Here is a 22,872-nt window from a genome sequence, read left to right as displayed (position 1 = left end):
TCTGGAGGTCTCGTGGGCGCGGTAGACGTGATTCCGCCTCATTGGGTGTTGCCGCAGCAAATGCTCGAGTTCAAAAATTTGAACTTTGGCGGGAAAATGCGCCACGTTAACCAATCAGGAGCTTGCTCTAGTAGTGACATGATTACAGGATGCAAACGGAGTCGCAGAAGCCCCTCCCATGACGCGAATTTCCACGTGAATGTCTCGATGACTAGAATTTCACGCGCGAATGAAGCGAGTAAACTCACAATGTTCAAGCGGAAAACTTGATGCGGTAGACGCGAATGTGACGCCCCAAACGCGGCTGGTGTGAACTCACGGGCAGAAGGGGATTATACCACGCCTTAATCTGCACTATCCAACCACGACACTGCCATTTAGTGCAGAGATCAGCTCATTTGCATTTTAAAGGACACACCCAAAAACTGAATTTTTTCTTACAGCTACAAAGTGGCAATTTTAACATGCTATAGTAAATTATCTATATGGTATTTTGAGATAATAATTTGCATACCTACTCTGGGGACACCAAAGATTTATTTGACATCTTAAAAATGCCTTGTGAAACGTCCCCTTTAATGTATTCTGAAGGTGATTTTGTGGATGTGTAATGCACTCTTGCCATATGGTGTAGATGTTTAATGCATTCATATTACACTCTCAGAAATAAAGGTACAAAAGTTGTCACTGGGACAGTACCCTTGCAAAAAGGTACACCTTTGTACCCAAAGAGTGCATATTAGTACTTTGAACTGCCAAAATGTACCTTTAAAAGTACATATTTGTACCTAAATGGTACCTATTAGGACCTTTTTTAAAGGGTACTGCCCCAGTGACAGCTTTGTACCTTTATTTTTGACAGTGTATATTATTATAACTTACAGTATCACAATGCATCATAATTAATTTTCTTGTAGTAAGCAATAATTAGTTAATTGATGCATATAGATGCAAATGATGTCATGTCAATGCTGATTGGTTGATGACACCAAAGAAGCGTACTGTACACTGTCAAACCCCTAAATAGTAATTTAAAACGTAAAATGAATCAATTTTTTTCTGACAGTTTAACCATCTAAAAGATTGGACACTTTGTAACAAAAGTATATTACGAGTTAACTATTTGGATATCCGTTGCTTGCAAAAAAAATCATAATCATACCTCTTCACTGAATCACAGTCAATGAAGCAATATGCTTTTTGTGTATTTATGGTGCATTTAATATTTAAAAATAACAATAAACTATTGGTATGTTGAATTTACACACGGACTATTTACCCCAAGTCTCGCAACTGATTATACCATAATAACAAAATAAGCATTTTCCTAACATACTAACTGGCACTGCACCCCGCTATTTTATTCTCTCCCCCAGTATCCTGTTAAAGGATTAGATTAACACACTTTTGCAATTCGTCCAATCACATTCAGGGACGCTGTCATGAGACCTGCCTTAGGGTGCCAATACGTTATACACTTTAGGGGCTTACCTGAGATCAGTATATTAATGTTTAAAATGTTTACAGTTTGCACTTGTAAGGGAGTGGCTTGCCCTTGATCAATTGTGTCGGCCGTTTGCTGATACAGATCTTCTCTTGCCTTCATCTCATTATCGGATCACCCATCGCTTATCTACTGGCTTCTGAAAGCAACAGGTTAGATGGGATCTCCTTTAAAAGTCAAGGAATCACCGTGAAGCAATGTTACTTAGCTTTAAATTCTTGAATAAATCCTGTTTTTTAGCTGCATGACATAAAGAGCTATAATAAGATGGAAAACATCTGCATGCTCCTCTTCCCTAATTTCTCATGTCACTTGTGATTAGTTAAATACATGCTACGCAATTCTTACTGGTTAGGTGTGAGGACGTGTTTCTCTTTTCGTGTCATCACTTGTTTCTGTATCTTATCTTGGAGGAAATATCTGAGATAATCTCAGGAAAGGGAACTGATGACGTGCATCCATCTGCAGTTATGTTTGGTATCACACACTTTCATCAACAGCACTGTATGGAGACCATCTATAGCTGCATGTGCAGTTTATATCCAGTAACCCTTGATATATAAATGATATCCAATAATATAATATTAGTGGTACTTTCCAAGGCAAGACTTTCAAACTATAGGATTGCCAAATGTTGATGTTATCCAGGGGCCAGATTTGAGGCTGGGCTTTTTGATTTTGGTCATTGAGTTACCACCCAAAACAACTAAACTGTGTTGAACAGCTTAGCAACTGCATTGTAAAAAAAACTTTGTGCAATGAAGGGATCAAACCCTTGACTTTTACGTTGCTAACGCAATGCTCTACTAGTTTAGTGGCACAACACACATTGTGTTACCAGCAGTGAGTAAAATCTAATTTGATTAAATGCATATATTAATATATATTGAGGTTTTATTCTGGTCTTCAGTTTGTTCTTGGTCTCCACTGCCAAGCAATTTAATAGGATCCAGAACTATGATTTTGGAAAAATGTAAATTATACACAGACTGAAGGCTGGCAAGTTTAGCATACAACCCATTTGCTTCTAGTTAGCCCTTAACATAGACATAATCTAATGAGGGGTAGCACTGTCCTTCAACATTTAATCCAGTTAGCCCAGTCCTGCCTCAATCCTAATCCTCACAGATTGCTGAAGTCTGCTTTGGATGTTATCAATCCTCGGGAAATGCTCAACCTTTGCTGAAAATCCAGGTAAGAAATTTGATTAGAATAACTTTTGCCTTTAGCAAATGTAGTAGATTATGATGAAGGTACATGGTGATCTAAATTAGAGTTCAAGTGACAGTTTGCTTAAAGCGGTAGGTGATGCATTTGATGAAATGCAAATTGCATGTATAATGTATAAAATATACAGATAATAGATAACAAAAAATATTCTTTCTCTATTACACAAAGCAAGATATCTTGTAAAGGGATTTTGCTTTAACAGGCTTTTGCTCAGCTGCCAACTACTAATGCCTGACTCATTACAATTATCCATCCAATCTGATCTCATAGGATTTTGTAGCCTACATATATTACGAGTTGGCTAATTTGTATGAATTCGTTCAAGTATGATTATTAGAAAAATTACAATAATGTAGAATACACCTCGTCCCAAACCCAAAGCTATGGGTGAAAACAAATCAGAGAAAAAAATGACACATTTAGTCCTTTGAATTCATATGAATTAGAAACTTTATCATATATGTCCAAATTGCCATAAGATCACATCAGATCAGCTTTCTGTCAGTTTTAGTAATGTATTCTTCCCTATATGTGGCCTGCACATATTCAGCTGTGTCTCACTGGTCTTATTGTTCATATCAAACCTCCTTTAATTGTTAAAGGATGTGGCAAAAACTTGACATCATTCTGTTTTTGAAACCATTGTGGGCTTTTCCTGGAAGCAAGCCCTGATGGCTGTAAACATTAAAGTATTACAGAAGTTGAAATGTCATTGGGCTTTCCCAAGGCTTAAATCCTTTTCCTGCAAACAAATCTATTTGAATTTGTATTTTTCCTCTTAAGTAAAACTGAGAGCTCAATGTAGCCTCCTAAACTGTTAACCCAGATATTGTCTTCACTTAATATTTTATGTTTCCACCTATACTTAAAAATCTAATTCATTTAACATTTACAAAATGCATTAAACAAACATGAAAAAATGAATGAAACATTCAAGTGTAATGAAGTTAAAATGATCATTACATGTTGTGAAAAATACCCTTTGTGTCTGAATATGTTGATTATTTATGCTTCATCACAGAAAAACTAATAAGAATTTGAACTTAAAGGTGCAGTGTGTAGATTTTAGCAGCATCTAGCAGTGAGATTGTGAATTGCAACCAATGGCTCAATCCACCGTTCACCGAAATGCATAGAAAAGCTGTGGTAGCCGTAAAAGGACAAACATGTTGTCGTCTAAGACAAAATACAGTAGTGACAAAACACGGTCTGTAGAGCAGTTTGTCTGTTTAGGGCTATTGTAGAAACACAGCGGCACAAAATGGCAACTTCCATGTAAGGGGACCCGTGGTGTATGGAGATATAAACGGCTCATATTAAGATAATAAAACAATGCAGTTCATTATATAAGGTCTTTATACACCACTGATTATGTAGTTATGTAGATTATATTGCATTTCTGTCAAGGTATCCTCCTAAAAGTTACACACTGCACTTTTAAATATTTGTTAATAAAATGTCATAAAGGTTTAAGCTCTTAGTATTATTGATGTTCTTTTGTGGTAAATTATAATTTTGTAAAATCACCATTCAGGTGATCAGTTTTTACTTTTGAACCCTGTTCACCACATTTTATTGCATTTCTTTCGATGATACTGACAATGCATGTAGTCACAAATCATCAGTCAGTCATGAAATTTTTGTGACAATACCATTTATAACCAAAAGTAATATAAAAAAAGAAAATCTTTGAACTCATTTAACTGAGATGTTAGACAGAGCAATTGGTTTTACATATTACTCCAAGCTAAATCCATGTAAAATTAAGTTTATACTGAATTTGCGGAATTATATTGAAATTACTCAAAAGTAGTTTTAGTTCACAGTACTTGCGTTAAAAAATTAAGTAAATTCAACCAATGAGAGTAAATGCTCTGTAACAAGAACTTAAAGGTGGAGTCCATGATGTTTGAAAGCTAATGTTGATATTTGAAATCACCCAAACAAACACACCCCTACCCCAATAGAATCTGGACCTTCTGTTGATAGACCCGCCCCACACATACGCAACCCGGCATTTGATTTGATTTGATTGGCTATAAGTGTGTTTTGGTAGTCGGCCCGTCTCCTTTTCCAAAGCGTTTTTCAAACATCGTGGACTCCGCCTTTAAACTTCAATGTTATCATAATAGATGCAGTATATGTATGAGACAGTTGATGCACTTTTGTTTTCCTCTCAGGATGTTTAACTGGATGGTAAAGGTAGTGCCGCATCCCCCTGATGGACAGGACAGTCTTGAAAAGGCACCAGCCACTGTGGTAAACTCCTCTTAACATTGTATCCATGACTAATTTACATTGCAACTAATCTATGATCTACAAGTGCTAGTCTTATGTTGTTTTGTTGAGTGCCTATATCTTGTGCGCATTATCCCATTGCTCCATAATTTCCTGTTTTCCTTATTTACTACAATACCAAAAAATGAAAAAAAAAATGTTGTCTCCCTTCATGTAAATAAAAAACTATTACAATAAATCTAATATACTGTATTGCCGATATGTAGACGTTTCTTTGGTGTAGTAATGCATTTTATACGTTATCTGTCATCCCCTTTATGTTCCTCCACAGAATGGGAAAACATCAAATCGAGGTACATTAACTGATAAAACATGTTGTAGGCCTGGTTTCACAGACAAGGCTTAGCTAAAACCAGGACTAGGTCTAAATTAAATTAATTTGTTTAAGCATCTTGAATGAGCATGCCTTGGAAAAAGACATTACTGGTTTGTATATTGAGACAAATCAATGGCAGTGCAAGTTATTTTCAGTGGAGACACCTAAAGCGTGCCTTAAGCCTTGTCTATGAAACCGGAGGTTATGTATTTAATGCTAGGTTTATTGTAAGCAGTACTGTACAATCATACTGACATGTTATACACTCCTGTCTTTCTCAATGAATGCAGTCAAATTAAAGTCATCCAAATCAATAAGGGAAGAAGATCAAACATCTCAAACGTCACAGGGCAGGTAATAAGTTTCTTTTGCACAATGTATGAAAAAGTTATATGTTTAAATCTACAGTAATTTAATAGCAAATGTTAAATTATTCTGTCTTTGTTTTAGTGTTCAAAATGGAATGATAAACTGGCTCTCCAATGGTTTCGCAAGTGCATTGCCTCAACCTGCAAGTCCTCTTCTCTCCAGGGCCAACTCTGATGCTAAAGTAAATGTTTCTTAGAAGTTAACAGTTTTATCCTAGCATCTTACAGAAAAATAAATTGTAAAAGAGCATTACAGGTTATTTAAATTAATATAACATATTTGGACATTCATTTTTCTTTTATCTTGCAGTCAATGCATGACGAAGGTTCTGCAGACAGGTAAACAACTGATCATGAGCAAGAACAAAGTCTGTGCATTGTGCATGAGAAGTTTTTAACCACATAGGACCCTTTGCTCTCTGTTTTCCAGGACTGGTGTTATAAACTGGATCTCCCAGGGAATTGGAAAGGTCGTCCCTCAGCCTGATGAGAAATACAGACAGGGAGAGACTCCAGAATGTCAAGAAGTCACAGAAGTTTGAAAACTATACAGTATGTATACATATAAATATACATGAAATATTATGTAACAACTAACATTTTTAATTTGCTTTTGAACATTTTAGGTCTATGATGTCAAGGAACTTCCTGGTGGGTATAGTTTTGTAGATAGGAAATAGTAAAAGCTTTGTGGTGTGTTTAGTATAATAAAGATTGGATGTGCTTTGTATCTCCAGATTACGAGCCCTTGCCACATATACCAGTAGTAGAGATGGTGTCGGAGGATGAAGCAACGGAGGTGGATACTCCTCAGTTCCCTCCAAAGTGAGTAACCTGACATTGTATATATACAGTAAGCACAAGCAAGAAAATTAGATTAGAATACTAACATAACATCATACGAAGAACACAGTTTTTCTCTAGCCACAAGTTTTTACATTTTCATGCAAAGCTACTTACAAATAAGGGCCAAAAGTAAGCACCATGAAAGTCCAAATATAGTCTGCTAGTAAATAATTTTGCTTTTTTTGGTGTATATAGAATAATGAATTGGATAAAGAGTGGTTTTCAAAACGCTCTGCCTCAACATGTTGTCAGACCTCCAAATAACTCCAACGATTCCTCACCAAGATCATCACAGTGCTCCAACAAAGGTACCCGAGGTGTTTCAAAAGCTACACTATCTAGTTTCATTCTTGGTTAACTAATCAAAAGATTTCTAGGTCCAACAGTTTTTTCACCTCCTCCAGAGTCGATTACCAGCGTTACAGAGGTTGATTTGAAAGCTACCAGGTGAAATCAAAATTATCTTTAGTAATGGTATGAATATACAAGCATGCTGGCATAGATGTTTATATCTTGTGTTGTTTTTACTCCTCATATTTTTACTTTTTATTTTTTAATGTAAAAAAAATTACAGGAGATATTTATGGAATAGATGTTTATATCTTGTGTTTTCTTCTCATCTTGTTCTCAGTATGGTGGGTCGGATTGTTCAAGGTTTGGGCCTTTCGATGCCGCAGCCCGTGTTAAAAAACAAGGAGGGTTACATGGTGAGTGAAAAGTGATTGTTTTACATTCATCCTTTTGATTTCGTAGTTTCATTTAGTTGTGAGTCTGGACTGACTCCATATCTTTCCATCAGGAGGACAGGGAGATTTTGCAAAATGGTGAGCAAGACGTTCCATGTTACATAACAAACCCAGTTTATTTCCTAGAAACCCTATTTAGTTCACTATGAAAAAAGACACAAAGATCATTGCATGGATAACAAATTGGTCCAATCTAGACCAGTGGCCTTTATGAACATTAGTGCCCAAGCAGGGCCAGGCAGTTTAGGACAAACTCATAACTCAGTCCATCTTCTCCTTCTGTTACAGGGGGGAGGACACTGAGAACCCCTTAAACAAAAGGAGAGAGAAAGAGACAGACAACAGCATTATACAAAGTCACAGACAAATGGACAGTGGAAGATGGGGAGAAGTTACTTTGTAACTCTATTGAATGACCAGGCAGCTATGCAAATGCATTGAATGTACTCTAAACTATAATGTACAAATAGCTGGCAGCTCTTATGGATGTTTGTTTTATTCTGCAGTGATCTTTATGGTTGTAGACGTCTTGAAGGATTTATGATCCTCCTGACAAGTAGTTGGCATTACTGTGTTTCTACTGCGTGTTTTCTCAGGTACTCAGACTTAAATGTGACCCTGCATGTTAAAACACAGTTAAAGTAATTTTTGTGATTTTTCATAAAACCATAAATAACGATCTGTGAGAATATATTACCTTGATATCTTTAATATTGACTATAAAATGGTTCAGAAAAAATTGAAATCAATGTGAAATCAAACTTTGATGCCCTTGATCTGATAATTGGATTATGAGATTTAAAACAGGACTTTACAGACAGGGTCACATTTAAGCAAAAATGTGTATTGCCTTCATTCAACTCATAAATGTAGTTTACATTTGTGTCTATATTTAAAGAGCACCTATTGTCACGATTCACGTTTTTACATTTTCTTTGGTGTGTAAGTGTGTATTGGTACATGTTAACGATATGCAAAAGGTACAAAAGCCAAAGTAAACGATGGCGTGAGTTATCATCTCCAACATAAATCTCTTTTCTTGGACTACAACAAACAGACAGATTGTAGGCAACAGTTTACTTCCTTGAATTGGCGATGACAAGACCGTCATTATCATAATTCCTCCCGCTTGGACTCACAGCCTGTAAGTTAACTCCTGTAAACATTGCATTGTCCGCAAATCTTTCAAACATGGTAAGGAGCATGACATTTCCGGCTGACGTCAGAGGTATTCAGGCCAATCACAAGGTAGAGATTAGCTGGCCAATCAGGGAAGCAGGGCTTTTAAAATCTGTGCGTTTCAAGAAGAGACTGAAATCTGGAGCTACAAAAATGTACGGTATGTGGAAAATAATGTGTTTTTTTAACCATAAACCACGCAAACACATTGAATTATACTAAATACACAAAATAACATAGTTTTAGCAATGAAATAGGTGCTCTTTAAAGCAACACAAAAGAGGTTTTTTTTCCTTAAAATAACGTTTCCAAAAAAGTTTCGGTCGTTCATCCACTCGAAACAGGGTGAACGGCACTTTCACATTCGCTTTGCAGCCCTCTATCGGCCAAAACCGCACTAAAGAAGTTTCCAACCGTCGGGTATTCGAGTGAAAACTACAAAAACTTGCTTTACGGCAGACCTACAAATTAAACAGAGCCAGCTTTGCTGCAGTGGGCTAAATTATTTACGACAGTGGTAATGGACTATTCCGCTTCGAACCTGTAGGGGGAGCAAAGAGCAAAAACTCTTTAGTGTTGCTTTAACATATATTTTGATTTATTAAACTTTTAGACATATTATATTAATATTTTATGTACTTTATTTTAATCTGTTGGATTAATAAAAGAAAATTCATCATTGCACTTATGTGGAGTGGAATCTGCCTCTATTTTAAAAACATGCAAATATTTCTTAAAAACGTGCAAAGATTTTTACATTTAAAACAATATTTTTATATTTTCTCTAAAAAATGACTTTTTATTTCTTTTTGTGTGCACACTTAAGTAACAAAATTTTTTTCCCCTTTATTTTTAATAGAGTTGCTCCATAGCCAGTAATTTCAAGTACACTTCTGTAAAAATATTTACGGTATACACCCTTAAGCTGAAATATTTTTTAATTGCATGTCTTTTTAAAAAGACAAAAATGAGCAAAAATCAAATATTAAAACATTCACCATATCATAGTGACATCTAAATAAATGAGGAATGTAAAACAACTGTATATGTTTAGCAGGTAGTGTAAATTCAGTTCCTGCGGACTTTATCCTTGAAGAGGTTGACTCTGAAGATGAGGCTCAACCGAAGGAAGCTTTCTCTGAACAGCCAGCAAAAACACCAGCAGATTTACTTTCATGTCCAGAAGCTGGGTGCCAACCACAGATACCCATATCACCAGAACAATCCCTTCAACTGAGTGTCGCCGCACCCTCACAAACACACACAGAGCTGGAAGATGCTGAGACCCAAACAGCACGATGGACGCCCATGATCGAGAGTATCAAGAGAGAGGCAGAGGATACAGCCATACTTATTATGGAGGAACGGTATGATAGGAAACCATATACAAACACCTTAAACAGTATTTTTAACCCTATGTTATTATAAGACCGCATTACTTTTTCATTCATGGATCACAAAAGATGTTGGTTATTAGGACTGTCAGGCTTGGTCACAATGAAAGTGAATGGTGACTGAGGTCAATTTTTCTTCTTCTGATCTCTCTCCTACTGACATGATATGTACATATTTCGTACATATTACGTGCTTCTATTGCTTAATTTATAGATTTTGCGCAAAAGGTAATGGGTTCTATCCTCAGGGAACACACAAGCTAATAAAATATAATGCACTGTAAGTCACTTTGCATAAAAGCATCTGCCAAATGCATAAATGTAAATGCTGTTGTCTGGTATAGGTTGATGCAGGAGCGTTTAGAGATGACTCGCATGGCAGAGGAAGTCGCAAGGCAGACAGCAGAGATGGCGGTCAGAGAGCTGGCACGAGCCAGGCTTGGCATTCAGACCATTGTGGAAGAGCCTGAAGATGTTGATCAAGAGTAATTCATTTACAGTATATTGGACCCATATGTCGCTAAACATCCAAAACCTTGCAATACTGACGTGCATCCCTGTTACAGATTACAATAGTTGGAGGAAGATGAAGGTGAGATGGAAATCACACGGAATAAATTCAAAGAGTAAGAATTGAAGAACCATTAAAGTGCCTTGAAATGCTGCAAAGTGCTCTTTTGCCAATATAGTTCTCATTTTTTATCCGCTTAAAATCGCCACGTTTTATTTTATGCCACCATACTTACTCGTGTAACTACTTATGTAACAGTCTTTAAATAGGGAAAACATGGAAGTGTTTGGTGGCTTCTAAATTTATCCCTGTTTGGATCCTAAGGAATGAATGGGGCTAGGCTAAATGCTAACACATTCATAACGCTCTGTGCAAAGATTAAGTACATGCATTGAAAAAAGATAGGTATGTATTAATTAGTCTAAGTTGAGGTAAGAACATAGTAAAATATTTAAAAACGATGGTGTTTTCCTTTAGTTTTTGACATAAATTCCACAGGAAGTGTGGGCGGGGCATATTTTTACCTCACAGTCAGGCATCTAATAAAAGCAGAAATTCAGAATGATGTCATAAAAATAGTTAATCCATACGGCCGGGTGGAAGTGAGAGACTAGTTTGTGAAGAAAATAAATTTTGAATATTTAAATCTTCTGTTTTGTTGTATACTAGTTTGTAAACATATTCACCTTAAAAGACTAAACATTGATTTCATAAGCACTTTTTTTAAACTAACAGTTTTAGCTGTCTTAAATTAGAACATTGCAGGTGAATTGTAAATATTCGATATTATTCACAAAATATTTTTATTTAAGTTACTATTAACTAGACACTACAGTTCTTTTGAACTTTTTAGTGTTTTATTTTTACTTTTACTATTGAAGTATAAAGTACAGTTTGTCAATTCACTGTAGTTGATACAGAATAATATGGTAGCCTTAGCCTATCATTAACAAAGTGTAATAATTATATTCTAGGGTTTACTATAGTAAATACTGAAGTATAATAATGATTTTTCATATGGGTTAATAAGTGAACAAAACAAATTCGTGTTTGTGTTTACTTTGGCGTGTGTTGACTGTATAAACGCAAACAGCATGTAAGTTGTACATTTATTGGTCTATTTTGTATAACAGTATACATCATTACAATATAGGCCTGCGCATTTCCGGCCGAGCTATTCCTCAAAGCTACAGCAACATTTCCGTTGCAACCACATCGCGATCCCAGACACGCGCAGTGCCTTCTCTAGGTTGCTATGGTTACTAATCGAGCCTCAGATGCTTATCTCGTCGCATTGAAATATGGCGCAGGTGCTTCACTTCCAGATTTTTCCGATATCTTTCCTGACAACGACATTTATGACGTGTTAATAAATCGCGTGAAAATATGATGTTATGATGTTTAGTATCGCGTTGATTTATAAACAACACCACAAACATGAACAGAGATTGACGTTACATCACCTGATGCGCCGAGAGATTGCGTTTAATTTCAAAAAAGTAAGTTACTACAATAACGATTTATTTACTTGTTTGTTTTAAGGTTTTATGGCATTGTTTATAACATTTAAAGAGAGATCTGGATCATAATGTGAATAATGTGCTTGTGTAAGTTAAAGTCGTGATATTTTCCAGTCATGCTGCCACAAATAGGAATTTTGCTTGTTTATGAATATGATGATTGTTAATAGCTGATGTATATGTTTTAAATAAACTGTGTGTGCATCCACAGGTGTCAAGTACCTTCAGTTAAGGAGTTTGTTCCAGAAGGACAGGAGGTCGCCGAAACCCCTGTGGAAGAATTTAAGCCGTGTTCACCTCTACAGGAGCCTGAATCAGAGCCTGAGGTGCAAATTAAACCTGAGGCTGAATCTATACCCAGAACTAAGAGCCCTGCATCTGAAAAGCTCAGTGAAGAAGACGAAGAAGAACCTGAATCTGAAGAAGAACCAGACGTGATCACTCATCAGCCTCAGTCCATTTCCAGTAGCTCAGTTTCTCAAACTGATACACCGGTAATGAGTCACAGATACAGCTTTTTACCTGATCATTTAATTTAATAATTTTCTTGTTCTGTTATATATATATATCATGTTTTCCCTTTAGCTATATCCCAATGCCATTTTTTACGAATCCCCCTTTATTATTTGCCTCTCAGCTGACACTTACTATCTAAAGTGTCTTTGCATCATACCAAGTGCATAAACTCCCTCTTGAGTAACTTTGGTTAAAGTACACAGTGCTCTGAAACAAAGTGATAAAATGTTGATGCTGAATGCATTGCTTTTTTTGTTTGTCAATATCTTTTTACATTGTATTTATTCTTCATGTAGGTGGAGAGTTTACCAGCTGAAGTGGAAACTAGTGGTGAGTGTTTTTAAGTAATGTAAATGCTTACTTGCTCACTTAGATGATGACAGTCAAAAATATATTTTTTTCTAATGTGCTGCTGATAATCATATTTATAATAAAAATAAATAATAGCAAATTCAACTTAGCAAATTGATTTATTGATTATACAATGAAAATAATTTTAAATAATTTTTAAAAGTGTAGACAAAATATATTTTTTTAAATATAATATTGTTTACATTTTTAATATTGATATATTTTTATAAAGCTGACACCTCTACACATTCTGTTTGACTGAGCATTAGATTAATCACAGTATGTCTATGCTGCTCTTCTTCCAGTCCCATCCAGATGTGATGCACTGAAGAGCTGCCTCATGCACATGCCCTATGCCCCTCAGGCCGTCGAACGCTTCCGCCAGTTCCGAAAAGAGAACAACATCACCCTGCCTAGAGTGCCTCAGATGCCCAACTTGCCCTCCTCTTTGACTCAGATTACCCAACACCTGCCATCATTTTCCTTTCAGCTGTCTCAGTTACCCCAGCAAATTTCCAAAATCCCAAACCTGTCTTCAAACATTTCTCAGCGGCTTCCCAACTTGACCCCGCAGCTCCCTAGCTTCCCACAAAAGCTGTCCAACATTCCACAACAGTTGTCCAGCATTCCACAAAGGCTTAGCAGCATCCCCCAACGCTTTTCCGCCCTTCCGCAACAGGTATCCAATATTCCGCAACAGCTCTCCTCGATTCCGCAAAAGATATCCAGCATTCGGAGCCGTCTAAATAAACTTAAACCAGATCATGATGCCCAAGCAACAACCTCAACAGAGTAGAGATCTCGAGTTGGACCATCTCGTCCGCCAGTCTCCGCTCCGTTCTCCTCGAACCCCTTCGCCTTCCTCCCCAAGCTCTGTCCTTGACCTCCCCAATGTGCCCTCGTACCCTCGTCTGCCACCCATTACCCCTACCAGGCAGTTGTCAGGTATCTCCAACCCTGCTGTCCACATTGAAGATGACCCTACCTCTGCTAGACCCTCAGGTGATCCACACTGTCCCCTTATCTGTTAAATCATACTTGTCCTTGCTGCCAACAGTGGCTTTAGGTTGTAGGCAAATATATTAGTGCCTGTAGTGACCAAAGTGCCATGTTTATATACCAACCACTGACCTCAAACTCTATAAAAGCTCAATTTACCTCACGGTAAGTGTTAAATTCCTGGTATATAGTTGGGTCTATCCCCAATACCAACATTTTTAACATTGCCTACTTGTATGTGACCCTGTCTGTGAAAGCCAAGCCAAAGTCTCATAATCTAATTATCATTAACAGATCCTTATAGGGACATCCTTGTATGTTGTTATCATCAGTATATGTTGATGATTATATATTGAGGATTTTCTAATCTGCAGTGAGTTCCAGACTTAGCGTGCACCCGGCTGTGAACGTAGAAGATGTTGATTCCGACGGAGGAAAATTCGGGAGGAGATCTCGGCCCATACCTCCAATCATAAACCCACAGGACCCCAACCTCAAAACCCTCACTGTACCTGGTGTTCGAAAAGCCAACCGCACCAGGTAAACCATGCTTTTTTGTATAATTTGGACATGGAAAATCACAAAGAAAGAATAAATGATGATTATATTTGCTGTAAATGTGTCTAATAATAGTCATACAAATAATAACCTTTATGTTTTGTTTATTTACTTGTGTTGTCTGTGCACACACACTATTAATACAACAATGAACCCAGAGACAGAAAATCACAGACTATTTGGACCAAGATGTAAGATGCTTTGAATAAGCTCATGTCAAAACACATGCTGTCTGTCACCTTAATCCACTCCATCACCTTCATGTCCTATATTTGTGTGCATATCATTTTGTGCAGTATGTACATTTACCAGCTTGGACCATATCATGACCAACTTAGTCCCATCGTATACCAACCATCTGCTAAATATAGCTATGAACCAAAAAGTTAGATTTTCCTTCAGGGATATAAATGATTTATTATAATGCATTTGTTTTTGTGAGTCGCCTGTCGCCCCATAATTTGGTCTTGTGTTTTTCCTACAGCAAAAGACTTTACTCTCAAGATGATGAAGATGAAGAGGAACTAGAAACTGCAGTCAAGGCCTGGCCAAGCCAGAGCAGCATCTCCAGTGCAGATGATGGGTACCATAATAAAGATTCTCATAAATGCTAAATTTACATGAACACGTGAAAAATAAATATGAAAATTTGTATAATTTGAGTTGAATAGCAAGAATTTGGCCCAAAATTTATTTTTTTAGACATTATTTTAGCCATGGGTCTTTAATAGGGGGTGTGCCAATTGTAGTTTGAACTAATTTTAGGAAAACAAATTGCAGTAAACAAAAGTACAATTTTGAGTATATTTTTTATATCTACGTAACCCAAAAATAATTTTTTGTTTTAAAGGCTTAATCAGCGACCCAGTTCTTCGGCCAGCCAGGCCAGTACTGTAGTGAATGAGAGGTTGCAGGAGCTGGTGAAGCTGTTTAAAGAAAGAACAGAACGTGTCAAGGAGAAACTGATTGATCCAGATGACTCCGATGATGAGACACCACCTGCTTGTGAGCTGAACCCAGTTTTACACTTTGATAAGGACAGATATACATAAACACTCGATAGGACTAAGCATAGAAGCATATAAACAATTACAAATTTAAAGTAGGCCGTAAAAACATTAGATACGTAAACATGAATTCCTTAGCAATGAATATCCAAATGGTTTTTATTTGTTTTAGACCACACACACAGAAAATTGGACACATGCTGAATTTTCAGTACACATGGCGTTAATTACAGGATCAAAGAGCATGTGACAAACACGCTTTTTTTAACAGCTCCAGCTAAGCAAGCTCCAGCTCCCCCTGCTCCTCCTGCTCCTGAGCCTCCAGCGGAGCCGAAAACAGAACAGGAGGTGACTGAAGCACCTGCTGAGAAAGAAGAGGAAAAAACTAAAGTACTGTGCTGTAAAATCAAACCTCAGTCCAGGCTTGGTCGACTTCTGCGGTACCGTTTCCCAGCCAGCATCGACCCCTTCACTAGTAAGCACTTCCCTCCTCATGTTAATCATGTGGACTAACAGCTTTTTGTTTTGCTTTGCTTTAGTGCCATGTTTTCCCAAATGGGGTGTACACAACAAACGCGAAGCTTGTATTCGCACCGTGTCCCTTGCTCAATATTAATCGCTGGATTTAATGTTGGGTCAGGCAAATTTTTCACTTGAGTTGAATTTTTTTTAACTTGCGCGGAAGATGAGTTTGAGGCGAATAGCGCGTGTTCGCGAAAATCGCGCCGCCCAATTGCTGTCATTCAAATCGCCCCAGGCGAATAGGCATCTATTCACGTTTTTGCAGTGACTTTGTATGTAATCTGCTCGTGCAAATCACTGAATTCGCATTTGGTGTGTACGCAGCATTACCATTTCAAGAATAACTAATAAATGACAAAATTAAATAAATAATTTACACATTTAAAGGTGCAGTGTGTAACATTTAAAATTATTTGATGACAGAAACGCAATATTATATACATAACTATATTATCAGAGGTGTATAAAGACCTTACATACTTAACTGTTATGTGTTTATTACCTAAAAATGAGCTGTTTTTATCTCTATACACCGCGGGTCCCTTTACATAGAAGTCGCCATTTTGTGCCGCCATATTTCTACAGTAGCCCTAAACGGACAAACTGCTCTACAGAGCGCATTTTGTCACTATTGTATCTGCTGTATTTTATCTTAGATGACAAAATGTTTGTCCTGTGGCGGCTACCGTAGCTTCTCTATGCGTTTCGTTGAATGGTGGACTGAACCGTTGGTTGCAATTCACAATCTCACTGCTAAATGCCGCTAAAATCTACACACTGCACCTTTTCATAATTTTATTATTACATAAAAAATATTTTCACCTACTGTAAATAGCATATCGCTAAGAAAATGCTGATATTGTTACTTTATGTAAAAAAAAAAATTTATAATATTTATATCTATTTATATCTACAAAGTGAAAGCTGCTAACTTAAAAAAAATCTTACTTCATTTAGTAACACTTTAAAAATTACGTTTTATAATTTTTTTTCACTTTAGGTATAAAAACTATTTGCACTTAGTGTAAATAGCCGATGTCCAAAATTAAGTCTTACTGCGGTCTGTTGATCTCCATAGATCTGATCTACGTGCTTTGGCTGTTTTGCGTGTCTTTGGCATTTAACTGGAATGCGTGGATGATTCCCGTGCGTTCGGCGTTCCCTTATCAAACACCGGATAACATCCATGTGTGGCTGTTGATTGACTACCTATGTGACACCATCTACATTCTGGACATTCTGGCCTTTCAACCCCGATTGCAGTTTGTGCAACATGGGGACATTGTGGTAAGTAAAACCAGGTAAAATTATTAGAATTGATCAAAATAGGAGTTATTAATGACCTGCTCCCTCACAGACTAATGAGGCAGTGTCAACATCCATAAAGGTGGATCAGATCATTTGCTGTTCAATGAAATGCTATAAAATGTGTTTTTTTTTTTCATTTTGCGCAATGTGTGACTATAGAGCGACAAGAAGGAGATGAGAGATAATTACATCAAAGCCGTTCGGTTCAAGGTAACAAAAATTGAGTGAATAAATGAATCTGATCATTTATTAGACTTATCATGTAGTCTAAAAGTCTGATCTTCTGTGTTATATAGCTGGACTTGCTCAGTCTCCTTCCTCTGGAGCTTTTCTACTTCAAAACAGGAATTAATCCACTCCTCCGCTTACCAAGGATAATGAAGGCAAGCTCATGCTCTGGTTGTCTAACTGGGCTTTAGATGGATCAGACTAGAATGAACCTGGTTAATTCTGTGATGTCTTCTTCCTTTGTGCAGTTTATGTCTTTCTTTGAGTTCAATAAACGTCTGGAAGCTATCCTGACCAACGCTTACGTTTACAGGTTAGCTCTTTTCTATAAGCCTTTGTATTTGGCTTCGATGTTTGCTTAAAGGGACACTCCACTTTTTTGAAAATATGCTCATTTTCCAGCTCCCTTAGAGTTAAACATTTGATTTTTACCATTTAGCTTATCTCCGGGTCTGGCGGTACCACTTTTAGCATAGCTTAGCATAATCCATTGAATCTAATTAGACCATTAGCATCACGTGAGTTTCGATGTTTTATTTAAAACTTGACTCTTCTGTAGTTACATTGTGTACCAAGACCTACGAAAAATTAGAATTACGCACTGCCCGAAAATAGTCCCCTTGAATACTTTTAATAGGGACTATTTTCAGGCGCTGCGTAATATCATTATGCCTCCTGCAGCCATGTTACGGCAGCAAAGTCATTGATTATTAAGCCAGAATGAGAGTATAGTTCTTAGCCATATCTGCCTAGAAAATTGCAACTTTTAATTTTCTGTCGGTCTTAGTACACAATGAGAGTCAAGTTTTAAATAGGAAAAATATATCAAACTCTTTGGTTATTTTTTAGCACGATGCTAATGGTCTAATCAGTATCAATGAATTGTGCAATTATGCTAAGCTATGCTAAAAGTGGTAGCACCAGACCCGGAGATCAGCTGAATGGATTCCAAAATGATAAAAATCAAATATTTAACTCTAGAGGAGCTGGAAAATGAGCATATTTAAAAAAAAGTGGAGTGTCCATTTAAGACATGATGTTGATTGTTTCTTATTATTCTTCCTTATTTATTAGAGTCGTTCGAACCACCACTTATCTACTGTATGCCGTCCACTGTAATGCTTGTCTCTACTACTGGGGCTCATCTTATGAAGGTCTGGGTGTTTCTGAATGGACTTATGATGGGACTGGCAATAGCTAAGTATGTGAAACTGATATTAAGAGGTATCAAATTATATTGATAGTTGCACAATGATTTACGGTGCATTTACTTTACATTTACATTATTCAACATTTTTCTCCATGTTTTCAGCTATATCCGCTGTTACTACTTTGCCGTGAAGACTTTGCTCACCATCGGAAACCTGCCGGGACCCACCACACTTTTCGAGATTGTATTTCAGCTCATCAATTACTTCACTGGAGTGTTTGTGTTCTCCATCATGATTGGTCAGGTAAAGTCGTCGGGATTCTGAACAGTGGCCTGGGTTTCAATTTTTACTGATTATCACAGATTATGGTTTTGTGTCGCTCAGATGAGAGATGTTGTGGGTGCAGCCACGGCCGCTCAGACAAACTATCGTGCATGTGTGGATAACACGGTTAAGTACATGGCCTCCTACCGCATTCCTAAAGATGTGCAGAACAGAGTAAAAACATGGTATAGCTACACGTGGCAGTCCCAAGGCATGCTGGGTAAGATTATAAGCCACACTAATAATGAGTACAGTACAGACATTTTTTGTTATTAAATGGAGATTTGTTGGTCTCATGCAGATGAACAAGAGTTACTAGTTCAGTTACCTGATAAGATGAGATTGGACATTGCTGTGGATGTGAACTATTCCATTATCAGTAAAGTGCCACTCTTCCAGGTAAGTGCGTGGGCTCAAAATGTTGCTTCGAAATGACTTGCCTTTGTTTCTATGTTCCTCTCCATCTTTTTTCTCAGGGTTGCGACAGACAGATGATCTTTGATATGCTGAAAAGGCTCAGATCTGTGGTGTACCTTCCAGGAGATTACATCTGCAAAAAGGCAAGGAGCTTTAAGAACGTTTAGCCTACATAACAGATCTTCATACTGTACATACTGTTATGCTAAAGGAAAACACCACCGCTTTTCAATATTTTACTATGTTCATACCTCGACTTAGATTAATTAATACACACCTATCTTTTTTTAATGCGTCCACTTAATCTTTGTACAACGCGTCGTGATTGTGTTAGCATTTAGCCTAGCCCCATTCATTCCTTAGGATCCAAACACAGATGAATTTAGAAGCCACCAAACACTTCCATGTTTTCCCTATTTAAAGACTGTTACATAAGTAGTTACACTAGTAAGTATGGTGGCACAAAATAAAACATAAATAAATATGAGAACTATATTGTATGGCGGAAGAGCACTTAGTTTGCAGCACTTTGACCTTGGCGCGCAGTAACATCATCACTCTTGCTACTCCCCCTCTCGCTCAAACTTGCGTCAATATTACTGCGCCCGAGGTCGAAGTGCTTTTGTGTTAACCACTCGTAATCTTACAGGATGAAGTGGGCCGTGAAATGTACATCATTAAAGCCGGGGAAGTCCAGGTAGTTGGCGGTCCAGATGGTAAGACGGTGTTTGTGACCCTGAAAGCAGGAGCTGTGTTCGGAGAGGTCAGGTGAGAGGTTTAGCTTGGTTTGATCTCAATAGTGAGTTTGCTTTATCCAAAAACTTCAATATTAATTCATGTTTTTTTCCAAACTAAGCTTGCTTGCCATTGGAGGAGGAAACAGACGTACAGCTAATGTAGTAGCACGTGGTTTTGCTAACCTCTTCATCTTGACCAAGAAGGACCTGAATGAGATCATGGTGCACTATCCAGAGTCCCAGAAACTGCTCCGCAAGAAAGCAAGGTAGGATATGGAGATACATAGCTACAATTTTGATATCTTTAAGTATTTCACTTGTTTATTTTCAACCCTGCTTTGTTCATTATTAATCTGTAACTTGTTCTTTATCCTAAAGGAAAATGGTGACTAAAGACAAGAAGCCAGCTGAGAAGAAAGAAGAGAAGGAGCCCATCCCAATTATTCCTCATCGTGCCGAGACGCCCAAACTGTTGAAAGCAGCATTGGAGATGACTGAAAAATCAGGGATGAAAGGAACATGGTCCAAATTGAAGGAAAAGACCAATAGATCAAGTGTCTCCTTGCAGGTACATAAACAACTTGTTTGAAATAAAAAAATCATACGTTAAGTGTGGCTTAAATGTCCAAATATACTTCTTTTACACGTAGCACTCGATCTCTTCATCTGTGATGCCCAACTCGCCCGTCCATGAGCCGAACTCAGAGCAGGAAGCTGACGCCATGTCTCAAATGTCAGACAGCTCAATGCAAATCCCCACGACCCCCACCGGCTCTGGAGATGGGAACGTATTTGCCGAAGACGACGGCCCAGCAGAGGTGGAAACAAAATGTCCTCCGATAGAAAAAGAAACAGTGATCAAATAAGAGTCTTAGATGTTGTCACATTTAAAAAGCCTGCTTAAATAGCTTCTACACTAACAGTAATATTCAAAATTTTACTTTATATGTAATGTTATGTAAATATAAAGAAAGCATATAATTTTCTGGTAACATAAGAGGTCTATCCGAGGTATCTGAATGCCAGTTGCCGGCGACTTTGATGGTGGTCAGTCACTCCCAAAAGTCGCTCATCATTTTAATTGTGCATCCTCATTTCCTTTCCTCGCATCTTAGCTGACTGGAATGAATGAGATCAGACAGTCGCTGGCTGTGTGCACAGTTTTAGTTAAACAAATACCATACTGCAATAAAAACATAGTTCACTGATACTGTAATTCTCCTTCTGATAAAAAATAATGTACTCAAAAGGGCTGTTGTGTACTGTTAGCATATAGATATCTTCAGGTTTATCTGTCTACCAAAAGACAAGTGCCTTAATAAACCCTAAACACTGTCATTCATCATACACCCTTAAAACTGTGCAAGCTTATCACTTGATAGGTTCACCGCTCATCATTATGGTTGACTGCCAACATTAAAGCAGTTTTGTAGCATTTTTTGACTCTAGTCTAATTGAGACATTACTTTGGCAGTATGTAGTTTATTTTGTCCTGGAAACCGCTGTGCTGAATATTTTAAGATGTTTCTTTGTTTCTTTAAAGGATATGAATAATTCTGTAATACTCCCAATTTCTGTAACCAATTTATAAGGTGGAAATAATTTGCTGCCATTAGCAAAATAAATAACTTTTTCAAAGAAAGAACATATGGATAGCAGGTTTAAAATAATGCCTTTTTATTTTGCTTTCTTGTTTTAGGCGTGAAACTAGACAACCTAGTGCAGAAGAAAGAAATGTATAGCTATGTATTGCTCTCTTCTTTCCTCATGATGGACAATCATTTGTATAGTATATGTAAAGCTACAACTAGATATTATGTACAACATTTTTGAGTAATATTAATATATTTGTACATTTTGTTTAGTGCTGGGCAGAGATTAATCGTGATTAATCGCATACAAAATAAAAGTGATTTTTTTTTTTGCATAGTTTATGAGTGTTTGCTGTCTGTAATTATTATGTGTATATAAATACACACACATTCATGTATGTATTTAAGAAACATTTACATTAGGGCTGGGTATCGATTCAGATGTTTCAGATCGATTCGATTTCGATTCACAGGCTATCAAATCGATTCGATTTCGATTCTCGATTCAATTCCGATTCTCGGGCTGATTTTTATACTCGATTTTCTATTCAACTCAATGAATATAGATTTTATAGAATATTATATTATATTAGAATATTAAATTATATTATATTAGAATAAAGACTGAATAAATGAATGACAGGCTCGCCTCTCGCTCCTTGGTAACATCGCTCAAGGAAAAAAGAGTGAAGACGACTAGTAATTAGATTAACGTTGGGAAAAAAATCGATTCGTGGGCTTTAAGAATCAATTTTAAATCGACCACGAAAAAAAAACGATGAATCGAAAAATCGCTTTTCTTGCCCAGCCCTAATTTACATGTGTATATATACTTATTAATATTTTTATATATTCTATATGATATATAAATACATAAATATATATATACAAATAATAAAAAAATCTGAAATAAATATATGTATGTCTGTGTGGTTAAATATACAAAACAATTACACACACATATATTATGCAAAAAAAAAAAAACTTTTATTTTGTATGCGATTAATCGCGATTAATCTTTGCCCAGCACTAATATTTATATATTATGGTTTGCTTCTCCATAGCATTACAAATTGCATTTTTAGTAAGTGAGCAGCTAATATTTTCATGACCTGTAGAGCTTAAACTGATGTAATGTAAATAAACTGATGTTCCTAGACTTGGCATGACATGCTTTAATTCTGTGACTGAGCTAATTGCAAGCTAATTTAATAGTATCTATCTATCTATCTATCTATCTATCTATCTAT

At 36.8% G+C, this 22,872-nt stretch overlaps 2 protein-coding genes and 1 long non-coding RNA gene across 4 annotated transcripts; 2 read left to right on the top strand and 1 right to left on the bottom strand.

Annotated features, from left to right (window-relative positions):
• Nucleotides 1–2,612: 2,612 nt before the first annotated feature.
• LOC141364319 (uncharacterized) lies at nt 2,613–10,385 on the top strand. Its single transcript, XM_073868677.1, has 15 exons — nt 2,613–2,698; nt 4,915–4,993; nt 5,304–5,325; nt 5,639–5,702; nt 5,799–5,898; nt 6,027–6,055; nt 6,147–6,252; nt 6,343–6,367; nt 6,454–6,541; nt 6,758–6,870; nt 6,949–7,009; nt 7,194–7,269; nt 7,362–7,386; nt 9,545–9,854; nt 10,226–10,385. Exons 2-15 carry the CDS (start codon nt 4,916–4,918, stop codon nt 10,368–10,370), a joined length of 1,242 nt encoding a protein of 413 aa, XP_073724778.1. The 5' UTR covers nt 2,613–2,698; nt 4,915; the 3' UTR covers nt 10,371–10,385.
• Nucleotides 10,386–13,396: 3,011 nt separating this feature from the next.
• LOC129434527 (cyclic nucleotide-gated channel beta-1) lies at nt 13,397–22,781 on the top strand. 2 transcript variants are annotated; one of them, XM_073868675.1, is made up of 19 exons: nt 13,397–13,781; nt 14,153–14,318; nt 14,495–14,527; nt 14,821–14,919; nt 15,187–15,341; nt 15,615–15,818; nt 16,944–17,152; nt 17,333–17,383; nt 17,470–17,556; nt 17,650–17,714; nt 18,476–18,601; nt 18,717–18,855; nt 18,937–19,096; nt 19,178–19,275; nt 19,353–19,436; nt 19,943–20,061; nt 20,150–20,296; nt 20,409–20,598; nt 20,681–22,781. In XM_073868675.1, the coding sequence occupies exons 1-19, from the start codon at nt 13,544–13,546 to the stop codon at nt 20,894–20,896; spliced, it is 2,586 nt and encodes an 861-aa protein (XP_073724776.1). In that variant the 5' UTR covers nt 13,397–13,543; the 3' UTR covers nt 20,897–22,781. The 2 variants fall into 2 exon arrangements, with proteins under 2 accessions (XP_073724776.1, XP_073724777.1); XM_073868676.1 differs by lacking the exon at nt 14,495–14,527.
• LOC141364320 (uncharacterized) lies at nt 15,313–20,815 on the bottom strand. Its single transcript, XR_012370046.1, has 3 exons — nt 20,675–20,815; nt 19,205–19,426; nt 15,313–15,707 (listed from the first exon to the last, which is right to left on the bottom strand). It is a non-coding gene; the product is annotated as an uncharacterized lncRNA (long non-coding RNA).
• Nucleotides 22,782–22,872: the final 91 nt, after the last annotated feature.

The sequence above is a fragment of the Misgurnus anguillicaudatus genome, chromosome 6 (genome assembly GCF_027580225.2).
Source record: "Misgurnus anguillicaudatus chromosome 6, ASM2758022v2, whole genome shotgun sequence".
In the NCBI taxonomy this organism is placed as follows: domain Eukaryota; kingdom Metazoa; phylum Chordata; class Actinopteri; order Cypriniformes; family Cobitidae; genus Misgurnus; species Misgurnus anguillicaudatus.
The sequence above is the reverse complement of the archived record's forward strand: the minus strand, read 5'-3'. Positions and strand labels throughout refer to the sequence as shown.

Coding starts and splice junctions, on each gene's coding strand:
- LOC141364319 (XM_073868677.1), top strand. CDS start 4,916: ATGTTTAACTGGATGGTAAAGGTAGTGCCGCATCCCCCTGATGGACAG. Junction 5,899..6,026: donor GGGCCAACTCTGATGCTAAA/GTAAATGTTTCT, acceptor TTTATCTTGCAG/TCAATGCATGACGAAGGTTC. Junction 7,387..9,544: donor CAGGGAGATTTTGCAAAATG/GTGAGCAAGACG, acceptor TATGTTTAGCAG/GTAGTGTAAATTCAGTTCCT.
- LOC129434527 (XM_073868675.1), top strand. CDS start 13,544: ATGATGCCCAAGCAACAACCTCAACAGAGTAGAGATCTCGAGTTGGAC. Junction 14,920..15,186: donor ATCTCCAGTGCAGATGATGG/GTACCATAATAA, acceptor TTTGTTTTAAAG/GCTTAATCAGCGACCCAGTT. Junction 17,384..17,469: donor TCAAAGCCGTTCGGTTCAAG/GTAACAAAAATT, acceptor TGTGTTATATAG/CTGGACTTGCTCAGTCTCCT.